At 46.1% G+C, this 22,805-nt stretch overlaps 1 protein-coding gene across 1 annotated transcript in view; it reads right to left on the bottom strand.

The window, feature by feature from the left end:
- Nucleotides 1-21,401, bottom strand: part of CCDC22 (coiled-coil domain containing 22) — a 40,891-nt gene extending 19,490 nt beyond the window's left edge. Inside the window, exons 1-10 of the mRNA XM_063936541.1 lie at nucleotides 20,976-21,401; nucleotides 13,975-14,152; nucleotides 8,090-8,222; nucleotides 6,698-6,804; nucleotides 4,973-5,051; nucleotides 4,711-4,880; nucleotides 2,766-2,972; nucleotides 1,809-1,874; nucleotides 758-865; nucleotides 561-680 (exon numbers count right to left, since the gene is read on the bottom strand). Of these exons, the coding sequence (XP_063792611.1) occupies nucleotides 561-680; nucleotides 758-865; nucleotides 1,809-1,874; nucleotides 2,766-2,972; nucleotides 4,711-4,880; nucleotides 4,973-5,051; nucleotides 6,698-6,804; nucleotides 8,090-8,222; nucleotides 13,975-14,152; nucleotides 20,976-21,025 (1,218 nt within the window). The 5' untranslated portion in view covers nucleotides 21,026-21,401. The remainder of the gene's footprint in view (nucleotides 1-560; nucleotides 681-757; nucleotides 866-1,808; nucleotides 1,875-2,765; nucleotides 2,973-4,710; nucleotides 4,881-4,972; nucleotides 5,052-6,697; nucleotides 6,805-8,089; nucleotides 8,223-13,974; nucleotides 14,153-20,975) is intronic.
- Nucleotides 21,402-22,805: the final 1,404 nt, after the last annotated feature.

The raw sequence follows: 22,805 nt of genomic DNA, 5'->3' as shown, positions 1-22,805 counted from the left end.
TGAGGCCTACATAGATGCGTTCATGCTGCTGGTTAAGTCTTTCTAGAGTATCAGCCATGCTTACAAATAGCACGGCCTACAGGTCTTTTGCATGATGCTGGAGAAAAGGTGCCAGAACATGCTGGCAAATGTTACAGCCTGCATTATCAGTGCATAAGACATGGTTCTAGAGCTCTGTACATGCTGACAAATCAGTGCATGATGCTAGTGGTTCTACAGTTGGAATGTTGGGGGATCTACATACTGGTGCATGCTGCTGAATGAGAGGTGCTGGGACTGCAATGCAGATGGATACGAATTTTGATCATTCCGACTTGCTTCAGGTTCCACTTGCTGACATGGGGAAAATGTATCAAAACCTTGAAGAAAGATAAAGTACCAACCAATCGGCTTCTGTCATTTTACATGCTGCGCTTGAAAGATGACAGGAGCTGATTGGTCGGTACTTTATCTCTCTCCACATTATCATTCTCCAAGATTTGGTACATCTCGCCCATAGTTTGTTGTAGGGATAAGATCAGATAAACCCTACATCTAGAAAGGATTAAAGCCTGGAATACCTGTAACTTGGCGAGATTGTTGTCTGCATCGGGTAATAGTTCCACCGCTCTCTTCTTCACTCTGACCGAGCTCTCCTTTTCCTCACAGTTCTGGTGCAGTTTACTGGTCTCTGCCTCCACCTGCATTAGACAGTCCCAGTTATTTTACCGGGGCAAGTTATCACCTCTTTCACCCCACTTGCCATGCGGCTTCCTACCTGAGTAAGCGTGAGATGAAGAAGTTTGGTGCTCTCCATCAGCCCTTGGATCTCCTGCTCTATTTTCTGTTGCAAAGAGGTCAGTTCTTGGTGTTCTGCATCCGCATCCTGAAGAGAATTGCAAACATTGCAGAGATTGGGAAAACATGTCTGAAAATCATCCAATTACTCCACTTATCCGATCACCCACACTGCGTGAATAGCCACCAAAATGTATCCACCACGGTCCACGACCATCACACCTCCTCCTTCATGCTTCACAGTGGGAACCACGAATGCAGAAACCATCCACTCACCTTCTCTGCGTCTCACAAAAACACGGCGGTTGGAACCAAAACTCTCAAATTTGGACTCATCAGACCAAAGTACAGATTTCCACTGGTCTAATGTCCAAGTTATACTTGTGCCACAAACAATCACAGAATAAAAATGGAATTTTGGGAACTCTCTCAGTCACAAAATTAAAATGTGAAGTTAACAGATTTCTCTCTGTCTTACAGAATCCTTACACAAGCAGATCCATGGTGTCCCTACAAGATTCTCGCCCAACAGCTAAGTCTCAATTTACGATCTCTCGGTTTCCATTCAGTCATTCATGTTGTTTGGCTCAGGCTAAAGACAACACTCTCTATTAATTATCAGTAACACCCAATGCCACATTTTAGAAGAAGGAAGAAGATTCATTATAGCCTCAGCTCCATATTAATGTACTGGTACACTGGGCAGCCACAATTTCAGGGGCCTCTGATCAGGGGCAAGTGGTTGTCGTACAATCAGAACGGCTAGGCATCATTCCCCTCCTGTCTCCAGGCCAGACAGTGAATGGCTCCCAGCATGCTGATTGGTAAATGGCTGGAGCTATCCACCAATCAACGTGCTGACAGACATTCACTGTATGAAAGCATGTAGAGAGACGGTGCAAGACCACAGGAGGGGCATGTTATATTTTTTTTTATTGGTTCCTTTGAACTGTCGTGTAGAGGCATTGCTTTACCCAGGGCCTACAATGCTGCAAAGACAGCCCTGACCCGACAACTTTATATTTCCATACCTGTGCATCTTTCTTGGGAAGACTTTCAGCTGCTCTTTGCATCTGTTCTGTTAATACTTGGGGATCCTGAAAAGGTACAAAGAAATAGGTGGAAACAACGTGATATTCTGGTTTTAAATATTCTAAAAAAAAGTCTGTATGTATAAAACTATTAAGCTCAACTAAATTATTTTTTCAAAGCAATATATAGTAACATTAATTTAATTTGACATAATATTAGCTAAACCATCAGTATTAGAGCCAAGTGGAACGTCTGTTTTAATACATTTAATATGTATATTTTTTTATTTTCGTAAGTAACGTTCTACTTCTCCATCGCAAGCTATTTGGGTGACTTCTAGCAAGAGAAATGATTCATATGTAGAAGTCTCTAAGAAATATACATTTTTGAAAATACAGTAACTCTGTATAATTCATAGTAATGACTCTACTTGAAGTAGTGGTTATACGATTATAACATCAGTGGAAGTAATAAAATATGCTTCTTGTCATTCTTGCACTAAAGGAGGGTACACACGGAGAGATCAAAGGATAATAATAATCAGTGCTTAGATTCTAAGCAATCTGACTAGACTGCTTAGAACTTAAGCACGGGTCTCCCGTATGTATCCCCTACAGCGATAGCGATGCGTGGCCCAGCGCGTCGCTATCGCCGGTGCTAGATTGGACTGCATGCAGGCACAATCTAGCAGATCGCTCATTTCACCGCTGGGTGAAATGAGCGCCCCCCGTCCTCGCTCAGCACACATTGCACTGTGCTGAGCGGGGGGAGAGATGTGTGGTGAGCAGTCACTGATAGATTGCTCAGCACACATCTCTCCCCGTGCGTACGGGGCTTTACAGCAACATGAACAATTAGAGTTTTCAACATTTAAAAAAAAAAAAAAAGTCTGAAATAGATTAGTTGCAACATATATATAATATATGGCTGAGGATTTCCAGTGTTATCTTAGTCACCTGCTGGTGTGTGAATTTTTGGGCGTGAGTGAATCTGGAACCTTTGTTCTGATCGGCTGTTCCCTCTATGGTGAAAGCTTTCAGCATTTCCACCAGGTCTTGTGTGGATGGGATCGGGAGATGGTTCTCTGCGAGCTGCTGGCTGCACTGGCGGAGCTGATCCTGTATGCGTTTCTGCAGCCGCTGGCGTTTCCGGTTACGGTACTCCTGTCAGGATTATAAACCCGTTACAGAACTTCACATAGGATAAATGGCAGGTTTTACCTAGTAACTGATTATACAGTGTTTATTTCCATGAAATGAGCAGATAAGACAATCAAGCTACTGTACCTAAAACAGTATACAGGAATTCTTACAGATTAAACACGGCCACTCCTGACAAGTAATAAAAAAAAAAAACCTTAGATTTTTTTTCCAAGAATTCAGACTTGAGAGCACCAAAATGTTGCATGCAGATGTACAATACCAACCAAAAGCCACATGGGGCGGCAGCTAAAACATATTGCCAAACCTAATGTACTAAGATCATACCAGTAAATAATAATGTAAAGGAAAATCCTTTCATTTAAGTAAAGATGCTCTGTAAAACATAAACCCTGCAGCCGTTGCCGCCCCCACCAAGGCTTCAGACGGCTGGCGCATACTTACAGCTCTCCATACAGGCAAATATGTATGGTTTCCCATAAACTTTTTAACATTTTTTTTTAGCAATGTATGCTCAATTTACTGCCAGCTCTGCATCGGCCCCATTGCGTGTAGATAATGGCTATACTTCCACTTATACATTTCTCAGACTTATTGTTCAGCAGGAAGAGCTACACATACATGGATGCACAGTACTCAACAGATATAAATTATTAAAGGTTTCCTTTACATACACCTAGGTGTCCCATTATAGCAGGCATGTCCAAACTGCGGCCCTCCAGCTGTTGTGAAACTACATATCCCAGCATGCCCTGACACAGTTTTGCTGTCAGAGGATGCTAAAGCTGTGTCAAGGCATTCTGGGATGTGTAGTTTCTCAACAGCTGGAGGGCCGCAGTTTGGACATGCCTGCATTATAGGTTTTAGAAAGGATTGTATCAATGATTAGGTGGAGGGGAGAGAGGTTTCGGGGGTCTTCCCCGCTGTGTGACTGATTCAGAACGCTAATTCTCTGTAGATGTCCAACACAGCCACAGACATAATGATCACATATGATCCAATGAAGTCCTTCAGAAACCATTTGCTTCATACAGTGGAGAGAGTCTGTCCCAATGTATGGATGGTGAGGAGACTGGAGACTGGGCAAGGATGAGCATGGATACAGCACAGAGAGGAAAGGAAGCCACGTTCTCTCCTCTCACCTGTGTTTATCCCTCAAATAGAAAAGTGGTCTCAATTTGTATGTGATTAACAGGCAGTTACCTAGATAGAAAGCAGTGATCGGTGCAAGTGGATGGGAAATACAGATGCTGCAGTCACTATTGCTGCAGTCGCTTCAAACAGCCCTTCTCGACGCGCCAAGTCCCGCGCGACTCCGCTTGTGCTGAGCGTCTTCTTTCGCTCAAATGTGCATCCTATTGGCCCTACACATTTACAGAATACACTGAAAGATATGAACGATCTCGTTCATTAATGAACGAGATATCGTTCATATCTTTCAGTGTGTAGGCACCAACGATGAACGATGCGCGGCCCAGTGCTCGTTCATCGCTGGTGCCGGGTCGCTTATGCATGCAGGCCAATATGGACAAAATCGTGCATATTAGCATGCAGGGCTATGGGGCCGGGTGACGGTGGGAGTGAAGAAACTTCACTCCCCCCCGTCGCCCCCCTCCCCGCTGCCGGGTCGTCCGATAGCCGTATCGGGCGTTGGGCACTTCGGCGGCCAATCAGCCAGTGTGTAGGGCCGTCGCATCTTATCTGCTGAATAATTCCTTGGTGGCAAAGATCAGGAACTCACCTCAGGGGACAACCGAGACGCCAGGCCCTGACTTTTCCACTCGGCTTCCCACTCCTGCACGGCACTGAGGACTGACGCGTTTCGCTCCAGTAAAGATGCAGCCAGGTAGTGGGTGTGAGGCAGCTGTGCACTAACAAAAGGCAGGTATCGCTCCCAGTACTCTCTCCTTTCTGCAGAAAGTGGTACAAAATGTCAGAGAAGACTTACAACACAGCCAAAGCACCCCGAGCCCACGATGAGGTAATATATCCATGAAGCTTACCCACAGGGACGGACTTCACAGCAGAGTCTCCAACTAGAGATAGGGGCTGCGCATGGAAGCGATGCAACCAGCAAACACTCTGTAAGGAAACACAACGTATGCAGCATTCTACAGAGTGACTACAGCACCTTCCTCATATATAACTCACTTACACACCTAAAATCCGACTCGAACCCAGGACACTAAACACAGGTGTGGAGCCGGGTCTTAGATTACTTATCCATTTCACACCGGTGGATGGACCCGGTTATTCCCAGATCATCACCATTCACCAGACCTTCCAGTGACCTGGGTTCACAGTGGACGCTTGGAGAGGATGCAATCTCCAAGAGCTTATCTCCTTTCAGTGATCCAGGTCATGCCTTTCACACCGAAGGAAACAACCAAGGTCGAAGTCCCGGCAATTTGGACCCGGATAGGACCTGTCCACTTAACCAGGACCCGGGTCGCCCTGGCTTGCCCCAGCAATATCCTGGGTTTTTCGCTCAGTGTGAAAGGGGTATTACAGGATCTTATTCATTGCAATAGCAAACAGGAGACTTATATAGTACATGTATTTATCATGCTTAGACATCAGTGTTTCAAAATGAATATAAAATTAAATAGAATAACAAAACATGAAGTAATCATTTTATCTGTGCAGCATAAAACCTGTCCTATTTCCCTGGTGAAAGCAGAGAGGCCTATTAGTATGTGGGGATTCTCTATATTACATTGCTCTGTGGGGAGGAGAGCAAGGATAGTGCACAGAACACTAGTGTCACACAAGCCTTTTACCACATGCACATTTCAGCCCCATGGACCTCTGCTCCTACACGCTGCATTGTGCTAGAAGCACATAGTTCCTGCTATAGAGTGCCACTATGTCCATGATCATTTGCCAACAGCGCTCATGGTATAGATTAGCGCAGGGGTAGCCAACCCTGGTCCTCGAGAGCTACCAACAGTTCACGTCTTCCAGGTCTCCTTACAGAATCACAAGTGAAGTAATTAGCTCCAATGTGTCAGTGAGTAATGACTACACCTGTGCACCTGCTGGGTGAGCTGGAAAACGTGAACTGTTGGTAGCTCGCGAGGACCAGGGTTGGCTACCAGGGGATTAGCGCTAGTTACAGGAAAACAGCATTTACAGTGCCTGCTATGTGCAAACCAATACAGCATGGAACCGACCAGTTCCGAGTTCTAAAATGTACAGGTGCTCAGAGCAACCATGTGACACTAGCTTAAAGCTTCAGCGCTTTAGCAATCAGTCTGCGGTCTCCTAGGTAATGGAGTGTTCATGCAGATTTGTGGATTTTACAACATAGCGTGATCTGAAAACTCACAGCATCGGCACAATTTTCAGACAATGAGATTACCGACAGGAAGCCGCTGTGCATAAGGGAAATGAATACGAATGCTGTGAATCCTGTATAAACAGCTGTGACATTTATCCTTGTCATCCGAGAATATCTTCACTGCCCCAAACCTCCTACTCATGTACTATAAGGAGTAATTCTCCCTCCTAGTGCTGATCTATAATTCTAGAAGTCACCTAGGCTCTCCCTGACCTGTATGAAAGCACTTGGCTGTCACGGAACGCCTCTTTGATTTCTAATATCCTTATATGTCACAGTACGAAGGACCATATCTCATATCTTATCCCATGATCCCAAGGACACACAACTAGTTCCCAGCGTCCTTTATACAACACTACTGTGTACTATGGTTACCGTGAATACACACTTGAGATCTTTGTGCGGCCAGCGTCCGACAGGATGGCGGCAGCCACGGAAGAGAGAGCTGCTGCTTTATTTTGGTTGCAATCTCTCTCTGTAGGACCGCCGATTTACCTACAAGCATAATGAACAGAAATCTGTGTTACTGCCGAGACTCATCCACCTACAGAGACGTCTTTCAGATTTACTGGAGTTTGTGTCAATTACATTATACGGATCTGCTTTTACGTTGCTCAGAATCTACCTACATTTGCACAAAGAACACAAGCACTTACTGAGACGGACAATAATTTAGTACAGCAAACAGTAAAGACAAAACAACTGAACAAGAATTACTGCAATGTCATATAAAGGGACAGCAGCACTAAATGTTTATCTTGTGATAGCGAGAGACACTTACTATGATCTACAATATTTATGTCTGGGTCTAGAGATCCTAGGAATTCATGGGTATAAGCTGCTCGCTTTCACCCCCACCCCCCACCAGGGACTGATTGTTGTTTTTCTTTAAAAGGCCGGATGTTACTAAGGGGTCTATTTATCATAAATCACATACTCAATGCGATCTGGGCGTGATATTAGCTTCCCATTCCTGAGCTTGGTAAATCTCACAGCATCACATCTCCCTTAGAAACTTATGGGAGATGCGGCTGCAGACAGGACTGGAAGGATCGCAGACGGTATCAGAGATATCTGCTGCAGTCCCTCTGCCATACATTAAGGGGATGCTACATATTGTCGGTTACCCCACGAAAACAGGTGTTTTCAGGAAAAAGCAGCAAATATGTAATGATAAATGCCGGGAAATGCAGTCCACTGCAGATAGCTGATGAATGACATGTCCATCTATAAAAAGATTAATTTTACTCTTCTCTGCTGAAGAACATATGGCGTAAGATAGAAAAGAAAAAAACAGCTTAACTAAAACAAGCTCCTAAGACAATGAGATAAAACCGGTTAGCTAGTCAGGGCTGGGGGTGTGGGGAAGAGGCCGCAAGAGGAGGAGCCATCTCATCCAGGGTCAAATGTTATAGGCCCCAATTTTCTGGTCCCAGAGTGAGTCCGCTGAGATAGTTGCTAGATTTAAAGCGAGCGGCAATTCATTTTAAGGCAAAACCAGGCTGCTTTTGCCTTTAAAACTTATCGCCGCTTTAAATTGATCGGCTAGCTTGCCTGATCGTGCCATTCAGAGCCTATTTTATTTGGCCCTAGTGTACAGATGGGATCAGCAGAGCCTATACCCACTGATCCAGCGTTCCCCAGTGTTACGCGGGGGTGCTTTTACAGGACAAGTATCCATTTATCTCTTATAGTTTATGCAAAACTTAGATTTTCAAACGCTCTAAATCCCACAAGTGGCTTGCTGGAAGTGACACAACGTTCTGTCCTCCCCCAGTACCTGCTGGTTGGTGGGCGTCATCGTGGGAGTGTCTGGGGAGTTTCTCAGCCAGGAAAATGAGCAGCGCTCGGATATCTGGCTCGCTGCTGTACAGGAATGTCTGGTAACCAACTTCTCCAGTGTAGCCCAGGTCCTGAGTGGTTTAAATATTCCAAATATCAGTTAATCCTAGAAACAGAGACTGAACTTTTATCCATCAGCATTAATACGAATGGTGTTTAGCTGGCCTCACACCGCCCAATCGCTGAGCACAAGATTTTGCAATACGACCGCTCTGAAATCCTTGACACCCAGAGCCTGGAGGCTGATGAAGGTCATCTTGCACCCGGATCTGCCAACATGCCAGATAAAACCCCTATGACAGTGGTTCCCAAACTGTGTAGAGTCAGGACACTAGCAGGGGTGCCTTGGATTGGTGGTCCAGGACCAATTCAAACTATTTTTGGTCAAAGTAATAGACAAAACCAGTGCTTGTGGCTGCGAATCATAAAATATGAGGACAAACAGAAGCAAATATTGTCCAGCACCACATTAAAGAAACGAAGGATGACACATAAACATAATTTACTTATTGTTTTCTAAAATTCTCAATAAGAAACTTTTGGCCTAGGGGGACCGTAAAAAAATTCTAATACTCTAGCGTGCCATGATTCAAAAAAGTTTGGGAACTATTGCCCTATGACTTTCCATCAGTGAGGTTAGGCCACCTTCCTGCCGACGCTGTAGTTATTACGTTGTGCGCGGTCAGCATTAACATCATCATTACTGGATTTACTAACAGAAGAGAGACGGTTTTGGCCTGGAGTGAGTTTATAATTGAAGGTTTATAGCCGTAGGATGGAGATGAATATCAATGACTATCGTGAGTTACTGGGGTGTGATAGGGTGTAAGTGTATTATACAGTCTCACTATTTTAGTTAATCGGTGATCACAACACTTTTTAATATTCAGGCTGCTTGGGAAACTGCGTCAGCTCCCAATTATGGGGGTCATTCAGACTTGATTGCATGCTGCCGTTTTTCGCAGCGGTGCGATCAGGTATGAAGTGCGCCTGCGTATGGGTCACAATGCGCAGGCATGTCGCTCCCTGGCGACGGCCAGGGAGCGACGGATCTAACAAAGAAAGTGATTGCACCGGCGATCGCAAGAAGATTGACAGGAAGAGGCCGTTCGTAGGCGTCAACTGACCGTTTTCAGGGAGTGTCCATGTGAACGCAGGCGTGCCCGGCCGTTTCCATGGACGGATCATGTCGTCAGCTCCGTCCTGGTTCATCGCAGCGGGTGAGTAAGTCCTGAGCTGTGCAGAGACTGCACAAACTTTTATTTGTGCAGCTCTCTGCACAAGGGTTTGCAGCCCTGCACAGCGAATCCCCCCTCCCCTGTTGGCGGCGATTCCTCTTTAGGCGAGCTCATTCGCTCTTCTGACTTACAATATCACCTCTATGCTGAGGATACTCAAATCTACCTTTCCTCCCCTGACCTCTCCTGCGCTCTCCTCACTTGTATCTCCAACTTACTCTCTGCTACCTCTTCTTGGATGCCCCAGAGCTCTATTAAACTTAACATGTCTAAAGCCCAGTACTCACGGGCCGATGCGGGAGAAATGTGTGCTGAGCGAACCGCTCAGCACACATCTCTCCCGCCGCTCTTCCATTTACATTTCTGATCTTATCTCCTATTACACTCCTGCCGTCCTCTTCACTCCACTAATGCACGCTGCATCCCCTGCGTACAGATTACTTCCTCCCACTCCTACCTACAAGATTTCTCACGTGCTGCTCCCATTCTCTGGAGTTCTCTACCGCTCCCCCTCAGACTCTCCACCTCTCTACAAAACTTTAAACGGGCTCTCAAGACCCAATTCTTCACCAAACCCAACCAACTCTCATTCTAAGCCCTCTGTCCCACGCTAACTCTGTCTGCCCCATCTGTGTCACCCCTGTCTGTCTACCCCTCCCCTTCAGAATGTAAGCTCTCACGAGCAGGGCCCTCTTCCCTCATGTGCATATCCTTCTCTTACTTATACTATCTTCTATTCAATACTCTCTTCGACGGCACCAAATCCCACGATTTTCTGCAACCCTTATTTCAGTATTGTCTGCTGGTGCAGCTATGTATCTACACCCGGTACTTGATTTGTAAGTCGCTGTTTATTTGTCTTGCTTATTTGTTTATGCACTCTGTAATTGGGCGCAGCGGATCCCTTGTGGCACCATATAAATAAAGGAAAATAATATTTTAATACGTTATATGTACTACAGAAAACTTACAATCATGATTGCCTAGATGTCTTTTTTTACAATGATGCTACATAAGGACTCCTAAAGATTAAAGGCTGTTTACACATCAGTAACACAAGGTCCATTTTCACGTTTTTGCTTTGCATCAGTTTTCCAGGGACTTTTTTGTTTTTATTTTACTTACTTACATCGGAAACCTTGATGACAGCAATATATATATATATATATATATATATATATATATATACACACACACACACACACATATATATATATATATATATATATATATATATATATATATATATATATATATATATATATATATATATATGTGCCAGTAGAGGAATGGGCGCACTTGGGTGTGGTCTAGACACTGGTTGTGACTTGAAGCTATTGTAGCTACTGGTAAGGTGACACACGCATATGAAATTGTGGTAGACCTGTGTATTTGAACTTGTTATCCAAATCCCTGAATCATAAGGTCACATACCTATTTGAACTTGCGTTCAGGCCTATGCGTTTGAACTTGTTATTCAAGCACTTAACCATAAGGCTTAATCTAACTTTCACCTGTGTACCCCACCGGTGTGTGTTTTTTTCAAGTATCCAGAATACGTAATTGCCATTTCATTGATGCACTAACAGTATTTATCAAGCACTAGAGACATACCCCTGATGAAGTCTTAGAGTAAGACGAAACGCGTCGGGTTATTTGTTCATAAACATCAAATCTCCGAATTGTCAAAGGAGAAGGAGGAATCTATCAAAGTTATTTAAACTGGTCCTCTGTACTATATGGTGTTATCTGCAAGAAGAGATACTATACCGTTTTGTATCATTGCTTTTATGTTGTAATAAATTTTACATGGAACATGTTAAATGTGGTTTTATGCTCACGAATTAGGAGTAAATATCTTAGGGAGAGTGCTGTTTTTCCCCATTGAATATTGGGTGGAAAAACAACCCAAGTGCGCCCATTCCTCTACTGGTACATATTTGTATCTTTTTAGTCCCTCCTAACAAGGGACTTAGTGGAATTTGGCAGCCTTAACCCAATCCTTTCTCACTTTCTATTTAATAGCGCAAAAGGGAGAGTATCTGTTTTGTCTATATATATTATATATATATATATATATATATATATATATATATATATATATATATATATATATATATATAACATTTTTTAAGAAATCCCTACCTACAAGACTAGATAGGCTGAGATTTATCGGCCACAAATTCTAGGTTATTACGTACAAGTTCATTCAAGTGTAGCTAATATATCAGGCAATTATACATCCAGTTCATGAACATATCAATGCAGCTTATTCAGTTCTATCATAAGTCTCGTCTCCGTGGATAATTTACAGGGATACCACGCTGTCTAGTCTCGGGATAATTTACAGGGATACCACGCCACTGCCCAGACTTTGCAAATAAATCACAATTCCACTGTGGGAAAAGAATGGAGGGTCACGGAATGAAGATAAACTAGACAGATAGTGGAGATCCAGTTACAGAGACATGCATGGGAGTGTGCATGCAGCATGTCACATAGTTTACACTAGGGGGCACATTATCTCACATAAAAACTCTGACCTGCCAGAATGGTGTATACTGTATATTGGTGGTGTGCACCAGGCAGTGTTACCATACAAGGGGTGAAGACACAATCTGACTGTCTGGTTGTGAACTGTAATCTCTGACTAAAGTTTGTGTGAAATGTCAAGGCACAGAACCGTATATAAGTAACACTGCACACCAAAGAAGTCAGCATGTTCCCTTCCTTCACCAAACTCGTTATGGAGCTGAACAGAAGCCATTGGAGAGCCATGATCGTCCTACGACTACAAGAGTGGTCTGTGACGGCAGGGGAGTTTTGACTGACTGCGAGCTGCTTTTGGGGAGGAATCACCGCCCAGAATAGAGACATATAAAGGGTTGTTTCCTGACTGCAAGCTACACAGGCGCCCAGCACATCTAGTTCTCCAGATGCCCCCATTTGCCCGCCTAGGGGTATAGAAGTGCGGGTTTTTATATGTAAATATGTTGCCCATAGCAACCAATCAGATTCTACTTATCATTTATCTGGCACCTTCTTGAAGATAATAGCTAGAAACTGATTGGTTGCTTTGGGCAACAACAACTCAGCTTCTGAAAACCCACACTTTAGTAAATATACCCCCCAGTGCATATACTGAAGCATGCCCAGAGTCCACTTTTATGAACGGCCCCCATATAACGAGCCTGTCTCTTCTTGTGCAGGACCGTGGGGGCAGATGGAAACGTGCTTAAGTGGTAATGGTGGCACTATAAAGTATTTCCTACTATCACCTTATCGCCACCCCTTTCATCAATTATAGGGGGTAATTCAGATCTGATCGTAGATGTGCTAAATTTAGCACATCTACAATCAGTTTTTCAGACATGCGGGGGGACGCCCAGCACAGGGCTAGTCCGCCCCGCATGTCTGACTCTGCCCCCCCCCACCTCCTCGCAAGGGTGCAAAAACATTGCACAGAGGCGATGCTTTTGCACCCGCTGAGTAGCTCCCTGCCAGCACAGCTTCTGCGCGCTGGCAGGCGGCTACCTGCCGCGTCCTGGGTTGCAGCGGCTGCGTGTGACGTCACACAGCCCCCGCAGCCCGCCATGGTCCGGACACCCCTGCATTGTCCGGATCCGCACCCCGCCAACGGCGTTCTAACGCCGTTGCCACACCAACTCCCGCTATGTGATCCTATCTGCCTGTCAATCAGGCAAAGGCGATAGCAACCCTGAGATGCTTTTAGCATCTCACTGGGCCCCCGTGGTGCGCATGCGCAGTGCGCCCGTCCGCAAAGGGCTTCAGACTGCTATCGCTGCCACTGCAGCGATACAGTCTGAATTAGGCCCATAGTTTCTCACCTACAACATTGCTGGCTATGAGAGTGAGGGATGGGGTGCTCGAATGTTTTGGTGACATAGGAATATGGGCACATATAATATGCGTCTGACTGTATGCCATGTACCCAAATGATATACAAGCTGTCCCACTGAAAGCACAGGTCGCTCTCAGTTACAAACATCAATCTTAGTTTTCTATTTATGTACAATACAATACAGGAACAGCCTGGTCCTATTCCAACTCCCATCAGAGAATGAACACTTCCGCAGGCATAGGAGCTGATGTCCTACATGGTGTCTGGCTGCGTTAGGGGTTTGGTATGAGTTGTTGACGGTTGCAATGTCAACAATTATCACAATGTCATAATGTCAGGTTGCATACGGTTATCTTGTGCTAATTACATGTGATTGCAGGAGCCGCTGGTAACGAGAGGTGTCCCACCATTCTCATGTTATACGTCAGTGTTAAATGTCAGCCTGCTCACAATGTGGACAATCTGTGGAGCGGCTGTTCCGGCTGTTAAGTACTCTGTGGTTGCGGCTATTGTTCCGGCTAATGCTGTAAAACTGTGGTTGTATGTCTCTATCCATAAACTGGCTAAACCTAATATCAGCATTTTGCAAAATGACAATGTAACATATCAAAGTGACAGTGTGTTCACCAAACAATAATCGCCAATGTTCTGTTACATTTACTGGCCCTAAAATCACTCCCGATGTTTGGATGACTCTTCCCATTCCCCAACCACCCGGCTCACCTGACAGGCCTGCGCCAGGCTGGTGCCTATACGGAAGCGAGCCGACATCCCTGGGGGCAGGACATGGCTCAGGCTGGAGCCCACGGAAGGGTTTATCACACGCAGACATCTCACCACTGCCTCTACAATAAGTTCCGTGGTGAACTGACGCACGCTCTGCACCTCTTCTGGGATCTCTCTGTCAGCAAAAAAGGAGCATTACCATTACATAACAAAACCGCTACTGGAAGAACGTTACAGGCTGCCTCATGGCTTTTTCCAACTCTGTACCCATAGACACTTCTGTCAAATAACAGGTTACACAGAGGATACTGATGTGTCCACATACACTGACCTCAAATTGCACCGTATTGGCCCTTTAGATGTACCACAAACTTTTATAATTGCGACAGAAAATTACTAATCCTTAGTAGCGCATTAAGGCCCTCATTCCGAGTTGATCGGTCGCAAGGCGAATTTAGCAGAGTTACACACGCTAAGCCGCCGCCTACTGGGAGTGAATCTTAGCTTCTTAAAATTGCGACCGATGTATTCGCAATATTGCGATTACTAACTACTTAGCAGTTTCAGAGTAGCTCCAGACTTACTCTGCCTGTGCGATCAGTTCAGTGCTTGTCGTTCCTGGTTGACGTCACAAACACACCCAGCGTTCGCCCAGGCACTCCCACCATTTCTCCGGCCACTCCTGCGTTTTTTCCGGAAACGGTAGCGTTTTCAGCCACACGCCCCTGAAACGCAGTGTTTCCGCCCAGTAACACCCATTTCCTGTCAATCACATTACGATCGCCGGAGCGAAGAAAAAGCCGTGAGTAAAAATACTTTCTTCATAGTAAAGTTACTTGGCGCAGTCGCAGTGCGAACTTTGCGCATGCGTACTAAGCGGATTTTCACTGCGATGCGATGAAAAAGAACGAGCGAACAACTCGGAATGAGGGCCTAAGATACAAAATTAAAGACAAAAGTATGTAACGTGGGTAAAAAGGGAAAAGACAGTGGTCCTATATGAGTAACCTGCACCACGAATTGGTATGCTTAGGGGCCTATTCATGAAGCAGTGAAAAGACTGAAGAAGTGAGCCTGTGGAGAAGTTGCCCATGGCAACCTATCAGCTGCTCCATACAATTGTATTATATGCAAATAATAAATGTTACTTCAATGCTGATTGGTTGCCATGGGCAACTTCTCCACTGGGTCACTTCTCCACACTTATCACTGCTTCATGATTAGACCCCTGAATCTGCTACCTTATACCAATTCCTTTGCAAGAAAATATACTTATTCTATTTACAGTACTTAGGGCCTAATTCATGTTTATATGCAATGCAGAAGTTCACGCAACTGAGCGATTATCAGGAGACTGCGCCATGACTGCACTGCACACAGGCCAAAATACCTTTGCGATGCTGCTTGCAGTGAGGATTAATTCACAGAGAGAATGACAGGAGAGGACCATTTGGGTGAGGTGACGGGGAGTGGCAGCAAAAATGCAGGGGTGTAACGGCCATTTTTTGGGGCATGCTTCTGCCTTCAGTTGCGATCATGTACACAGAGAAACATGGCGCCAGTGTCGCTACTGCCGCACCCAGTCTGTGCGACCATGGACTCACTCAGAAAGCCGATGTTCCTTGTTATTGCGTCGGTGCTGCGTATATGTATGCAGATACTGAGGGCCTTGCCATGGCTCCAGTGGACGTCACATTCTTTTCTTTGCTGTACTTGTGATTATTAGCATGTCTGTAGGCTGACAAATCGCAGCTGCGTACAAACATTAATTAAGCCCCTAGTACACTATTAGCGAATAAAGACACAAAACTCGGGGCTCAGGGCCTAATTCAGACCTGATTGCTGTCAGATAGTTGCTGATCGCTGATCATATAGTCGCCACCGAGGGAGAGTGAAAACCCGCCCCATGCAAGTGTGCAAATGCATGCGTACGCCGTGCAAAAACTTCGCCGGTCAGCTGCAAATCCGTTCACAACTCACTCAGGACCTACTCCTACAGTGCGATACAAACAGGCTGTTCGGGGCCAGAGCTGACGTCACATACCAGCCCTGAAAATGCTTGGGAACGCCTACGTTTTTCCTGACACTCCCAGAAAATGGGCAGATACCCTCCGTAAATATCCGCTTCCTGTCAATCACCTTGCGATCAAAATTTTCGCACCATCCTGTTGCTGTCTGGCGTTGCGCCTGCGCATTGCGGTGCATACGCATGTGCAGTCATTCCATAATCAGACGCTATGCGATTTCGCACAACAGCAATCAGGTCTGAATCGGGCCCTCAGTACTCAAGCTTGGAATCGCTGCCCGTGGTTGAACGTTTAAATCACGTCATATGGCGCATAAAAGAAGAGTACGATGACACATCTGTGCCTGCTGAGGTATGACCGCGTGGATTATAGTTTACCTTTCTGTGCAATATAAACCAACATGGACATGAACTATATAATAAGACTTGAACACTATACTTTTTTGCATTTTAAATTTGTGTTTGTCCGATATATATCTTAAACGGAGGAACAAAATATTTTGTTATATGCCACCTATTTTCTATAAACCAGTCAGTAAATGTTCTTACAGAGCTCTCTAACCCGCAGTTGCCATTGTGTCATGTTTCCCATAATTTTTCTATCTCCTCCTAGAGGTCTCCTGTCAGTCTTATTAAAGGTGACAGTAGAATATCTCACAGGTGTGGCTTAGTGGCATAGACGTGCGTGATATCATGACTGGGTATGGTCCATGGTCCAGTCCTGAAGGACAAAATACATGGCAGAGAGGCAAAAAGATGGCCGACCCAATTCCCTAAAATTACACATACTCCACACAAAAGCGTCAATGCAATTATTCTCTTGTGCTCGCAGCTCCTGTCTAAACTGTCAAGCAATATTCAATTGTTAGTGCCATTGGGTGCAAGCTACTGGGCACACATTACTTATCACGTATGGCGTGCCAATATAGACTGGATTTCGGGGACGTGCGGTGAGGTAAATGGCTGAGGAGGCACTGGCTAGCACCAGAGCCAGATTTACAGATAATATATAAGCCAAAGGGTTCATGTGGGTATTATACACAGGTGCAGCAGTATAAACTCCTGGGTGTTTGGCAAGTTTTGATTAGAGACTTGTGGAAAAGATAGGCGGGGCGGGGGGGGGGGGGGGGTATGGGGCAATGCCTCACCTGCCGGAGTTTTAGCTATAAAAATAATTAAAATAATACAAAGATGTTTTAAACATATTCTTTGTATTTTTCATATATTTTATAGAGTCAAAACTCTGGCACAAACGTTAGTTGACAGGAAAGGCTCTGCCTCACCTGCCTCACCCCACCGCACGTCACTGCTGGATTTAGACGTGGTAAAACCCGTGCAAACAATTAGGCACAATGTGTTTGGGCTCCCAAAAGCCAGGCTTGGGGGGGGATTTCTGCTCACCACCTCAGGAGGGCGCAAACAGAAATAATGGACGCCTGCGGAACTCGCACCCAGCGGCACAAACAGTCCTTGTAGGAATTGCTGAGAACACTTGAAGTTTCCTAAACACACACATAGGAGGACCTATGGGCTGACCCAGTGGAGGAGGAGAGATGTTTGCAATGTCTTGTCCAAGGGGACCTTAATGCACACTTTATCTGGCAGAGGAAGTTTCATTTTTTAAGAGAGGTAAGGTACGGAAGAGTGTATCACAGGTGTAGCCTCCCTGGTAAGAGTAGATTGCCAAATCACTGTCACACACAAACACGCATGTCCGAGTTCTCTCCCTCACTCAAAACAGCAAAACCAAGGGTAATAGAGAAAGATTGTATGTCCTTTGCTTAAAAAGAAATTGCTTTGATGGGCCCGATCCTAATATTTTCCTCAGGGGATTGCACAGGTTCAGTCCCTAGAAGTAACGCTGACTGAGGGGCACTATATTACCCTCCTCTTCACATGAGGGTGGTTGCGCCACCAACTTTCACAAATCTCTCTTTATTACCCTGTTCACATTGCAATTGTCGGGTCGCATCCGGGAATTGGAAACGGGTCATTCCCGGGTGCGACCCGGCACTGGACCTGTGCAGTGTGAACGGGGTGGCTTCCCGACCTGACAATATGCCAGGTCGGGTTACCATCCGGGGTAGGGGAGAGAGGCAGCGTTGGAGATGAGATCATTTCTGCGCCGCCTCTCCCTATGCTGTGAACGGGTGCCGGGCTGCTTCGACCCAGGTAACCCGTTCACACTGCAAAGCGACCCGGGAATTCGGCAGTGACCCGTTCACACTGCACAGCGACCCGTGTCGACCCGGCAATATACCGTGTCGATGCTGTTTTTTGTGTGCAGTGTGAACGGGAGTATAAGGGGTCTATTCATGAAGCAGTGAAAAGAGTGGAGAAGTGAGCCAGTGGAGTAGTTGCCCATGGCAACCAATCAGCATTGAAGTAACATTTATAATTTGCATACTATACAATTGTACGGAGCAGATGGCTCACTTCGCCACTCTTTTTACTGCTTCATGAATAGACCATTATGGCTGGGTACACACTGAAATAGTAATATATCGCTCACGGCAGCATTCAGCTGTATACGGTCAGGAAACGGGTTGTACCATTGGCCGTGCAGAACAGCAGATGGGACACCCCAGATGTCGGCAGGGCGGGAGTGCGTGGTAATGCATGCACATAAGACGATATGCACGCCATGTCCGACCGAACAGCTGGATTGGACGACATATCGTCTAATGTATAACCTTCCTTAGGGCCTGCTGTTATGTAAATACTACATAAGCTGGCACAGCGAATCTTGTGATACTTCCACTTATGCCTGCTTGCGAAAGGGTGGTGGGGATGGTAGATGTTCTAGTACAGGCCAAGTACAGTTAGAGAGTGTTCGTGCAATTGCAGACGGGCACAGCTTAAGAACAATTAAATGCAGGAGAAATGTTAAGCTGGTCATACACAGGAGGATGACACTAGGCCACGGGGCCAGATCACTTGAGAATTACCCTTATTAGGGCAATCAGAAGACGGCTGCACTTAGGGGGTCATTCCGATTTTCGCAACGGAGCGATTAAGGCAAAAATGCGCATGCGCATGGTTCGCAGTGCACATGCGGTTAGTATTTTAGCACAAAACTTAGTAGATTTACTCACGTCCGAACGAAGAATTTTCATCGTTGAAGTGATCGGAGTGTGATTGACAGGAAGTGGGTGTTTCTGGGCGGAAACTGGCCGTTTTCTGGGTGTGTGCGGAAAAACGCAGGCGTTTCAGGGAAAAACGTGGGAGTGTCTGGAGAAACGGGGGAGTGGCTGGGTGAACGCTGGGCGTGTTTGTGACGTCAAACCAGGAACGAAACTGACTGAACTGATCGCTATTTGTGAGTAGGTCTCGAGCTACAAACTGCTAAGAAATTTCTATTCGCTATTCTGCGAACCTTTCGTTCGCTATTCTGCTAAGCTAAGATTCACTCCCAGAGGGCGGCGGCTTAGCGTGTGCAATGCTGCTAAAAGCAGCTAGCGAGCGAACAACTCGGAATGAGGGCCTTAGGCCAATAGACCGGTAATCTTACACACTGTATAATGTACAATATATGGGCATGAAGTATTCTGCCAGAGAGACTCATGTATCTGAATCTGCAAATATAAAAATGATCATCTGAGGCCAAAAGAAAATATCCCCCAGCAGCATGAAATCACCGGGGACTGAATTATCATGTAAAGCGCTAGAAAACGGTCTCACCATGGGATGACTGCGGAGCCAGATGGAAGTGGAAGTGGATGTTTTATTCTGCAAGTTTAGGTGAACAAAGATATTGTACTGCACCACTAACATCGTATTACTGGTTGAGTATCCCATATCCAAATATTCCGAAATACGGAATTTTTTGAGTAAGACTGAGATGGTGAAGCCTATGTTTTCTGATGGCTCAATGTACACAAACTTTGTTTCATTCACAAAGTTATTAAACATATTGTACTAAATGACCTTCAGGCTGTGTGTATAAGGTGTATATGAAACATAAATGAATTGTGTTTATTTACACAAACTTTGTTTAATGAACAGAGTTATTAAAAATGTTGGCTAAAATGACCTTCAGACTGTGTGTATAAGGTGTATATGTAACATAAATGCATCCTGTGCTGAGACCTGGGTCCCATCGCCATGATATCTCATTATGGTATGCATTCTGGTCCCAAGCGCGCGCGCGCACGCACGCACGCACGCACACAAGTTCAGGTAAGTCCAGAGTCATCAAATGATTAGGTAGTCTTTTAAAAACCTTATTTCACCAACATGGATACAGGACATACATACTATATTACAGCGGTTCTCAAACGCAGTCCTCAAAGCACCCCATCAGCCCAAGTTTTAGGGATATCCCTGTTTGTGCACATATGGTATGGTAAGTATGGATGTAGGAGTGCCTTGAGGACCATGTTTGGGAACCAGTGCTATTCCAGTTTAGCTTAATTACTCAATGTCAGGATTTTAATCACAGAGATGCTGCTGTCGGTATTTTGACAGCCGGCATCCCATAATATGTATTTCGTGCAACCATATATGAAACAAACATGATGTGGAACGCCATCAATAGAAAATCACATGAAGAGGGATGCTGGTGGTGCATGATGGTGGTGCCATTACACAAGAGTCACAAGACATTGCACATGATGGCGGTGTAGTTACATATAAAGTCACATGATCTGAGAGATGACAAGAGTGTAGTTACATGTGAAGTCACATGGAGACATGATGAGGGTGCAATTACATGTTAAATCACATGATGAGGGTGCAGTTACATGTGATGTCACATGACCTGAGACATGATGTGGGTGTAGATACATGTGAAATCACATGACCTGAGACATGAGGGTGTAGTTACATGTGAAGTCACATGAGGAAACATGATGAGGATGCAATTACATGTTAAGTCACATGATGAGGGTGTAGTTACATGTGAGGTCACATGATCTGAGACATTACGGTATAACTGGGACAGGTCACATGACCCCTTATGATGGCTACTTACGTGCCACAGGTCCGCAGAGTGTGAATGAGAATCCGGTCCACCTCCTCCATGGCACAGTGGGCAGTATTGCTGTGTGGAATAACTGAGTGGCCCCTGCTGCTTGTACAGCTACATACATTGAGCTGTGTGTGTGACTGTGCATGTGTGTGTATGAGTGCAGTCAGTCTACAACTAGCACCCCCCACCCTGCTCCATTCTCCCCATAGATTCTGCTTTTTACACTTCCTAAAGGAGCCCTGATGATGTCACCGACATGTGACCAGCCGTCCCCATCAGGGGGAGGAGTCTGCGCCCTCTTGCAGCTGCGGCAGGGGGAACGGGACACGCTGTGGAGGGGAGTCAGCTGCGGCACCGGGCGCAGCACTGTGACTGGGCCGCTCCCTGCTGCTGCTGCCGCCGGTGGTAGACGTGTGTCTGTGTGCGGCTGCAGCACCCTCCTCCAGCCCTGACAGCACCGCTCTCCTACCCCCCCGGTGTCTCTGCTCCTCTCCTGCCCCCCGGTGTGTCTGCTGCTCCCCTCACCCCCGGTGTCTCTGCTGCTCCCCCACCCCCAGGTGTGTCTGCTGCTCCCCCACCTTCCCAGGTGTCTCCTCTACTCTCCTGCCCCCCCCGTGTCTCTGCTGCTCTCCTACCCCCCAGTGTCTTTACTGCTCTCCTTCCTACCTGCCCCCACCCCCACCCGCACGGTGTCTTTACTGCTCTCCTACCCCCCTGGTGTCTTTACTGCTCTCCTATAGATTCCGGGGCTTGGCTGTGATGGTCTTCAGATGGCGTTGTCCTATATAAGGGATGTAGTTATGTGACCGGCTGTTAGAAGACTGCTGGTCACAATACCGACGGCTACATTCCGCCCCCCTCTAAATCCTGACAGTTGGCATGCTGACTAGTAGGGACTATTCCCACTCCTGGGTTTCCACAATGGGATCAGTACGAGATCCCGGCGGTCAGGAGTCCGACACTGGGAGCCTGACAGCCGGGATCCCGGTGGCGAGCACAGCGTGTTCCCTCGCGGGCTCACTTTGGTCGCCACAGGTTTCTATTCCCCTGCGGGTGGTGGCAGGGCCGGCTCTACCATTAGGCAGCTTTAGGCGGCTGCCTAGGGGCGCCGGCCACTGGAGGGCGCCACAAAATGGAGGAGGGGGGGTCAGTAATGAACTTACAGATGGGATGATGGAACACAATAAGGAACATACAAATATAAGTATGTCTGGGTAAATATGTACAGTATGTGTACACATACAATTAAAGGGATGTAGTTGGCATCTCAGCAGTTGTGATGCCGACAGTCAATGCCAATACCGGAATCCTGAGAGCCAGCATCTAGAATGTTAGTATGCTGGGGATGGTTAGGGTTAGGCTTCGGGGAGGCAGGTTTAGGGGAAGGGTAAGGTTAATTTAATTCAAGATGTTGGTATTAAGGTGGTCGGGATGACACTCAGTATTCCGTACCCAACCCTAATTAAATATATATTGTACAATATACTTTATCACTTTAAGAGTCCTTGAGTGTTGTCCCTTTTCTCTGTATATGTATAATAATGAAAATCACCCCAGCCCACCTAGTGGCCACCTGCATCTCCCCTCCGAGAGGTGGCGGTAGTGGGGGGTTTGCTGGTTAGGGGGCGCTAGGCTGAAGCTTTGCCTAGGGTGCAGAGAGACCTTGCACCGGCCCTGGTGGTGGGGTTGACCACCACCCAAGAGGGGTAACCGGCCGGCGGTATTTCAGCTGGTGTCGGGATTCAGGCGTCGGTATCCTGACCGCCGGGATCCCGACAGTCAATTGACCGTCTCCCGCCACAACACCCATAGAGTCGGAATAGAACCTGTGGC

Source organism: Pseudophryne corroboree, chromosome 8, assembly GCF_028390025.1.
Source record: "Pseudophryne corroboree isolate aPseCor3 chromosome 8, aPseCor3.hap2, whole genome shotgun sequence".
Lineage (NCBI taxonomy): Eukaryota > Metazoa > Chordata > Amphibia > Anura > Myobatrachidae > Pseudophryne > Pseudophryne corroboree.
This window is presented reverse-complemented; position numbering and strand designations above follow the sequence as displayed.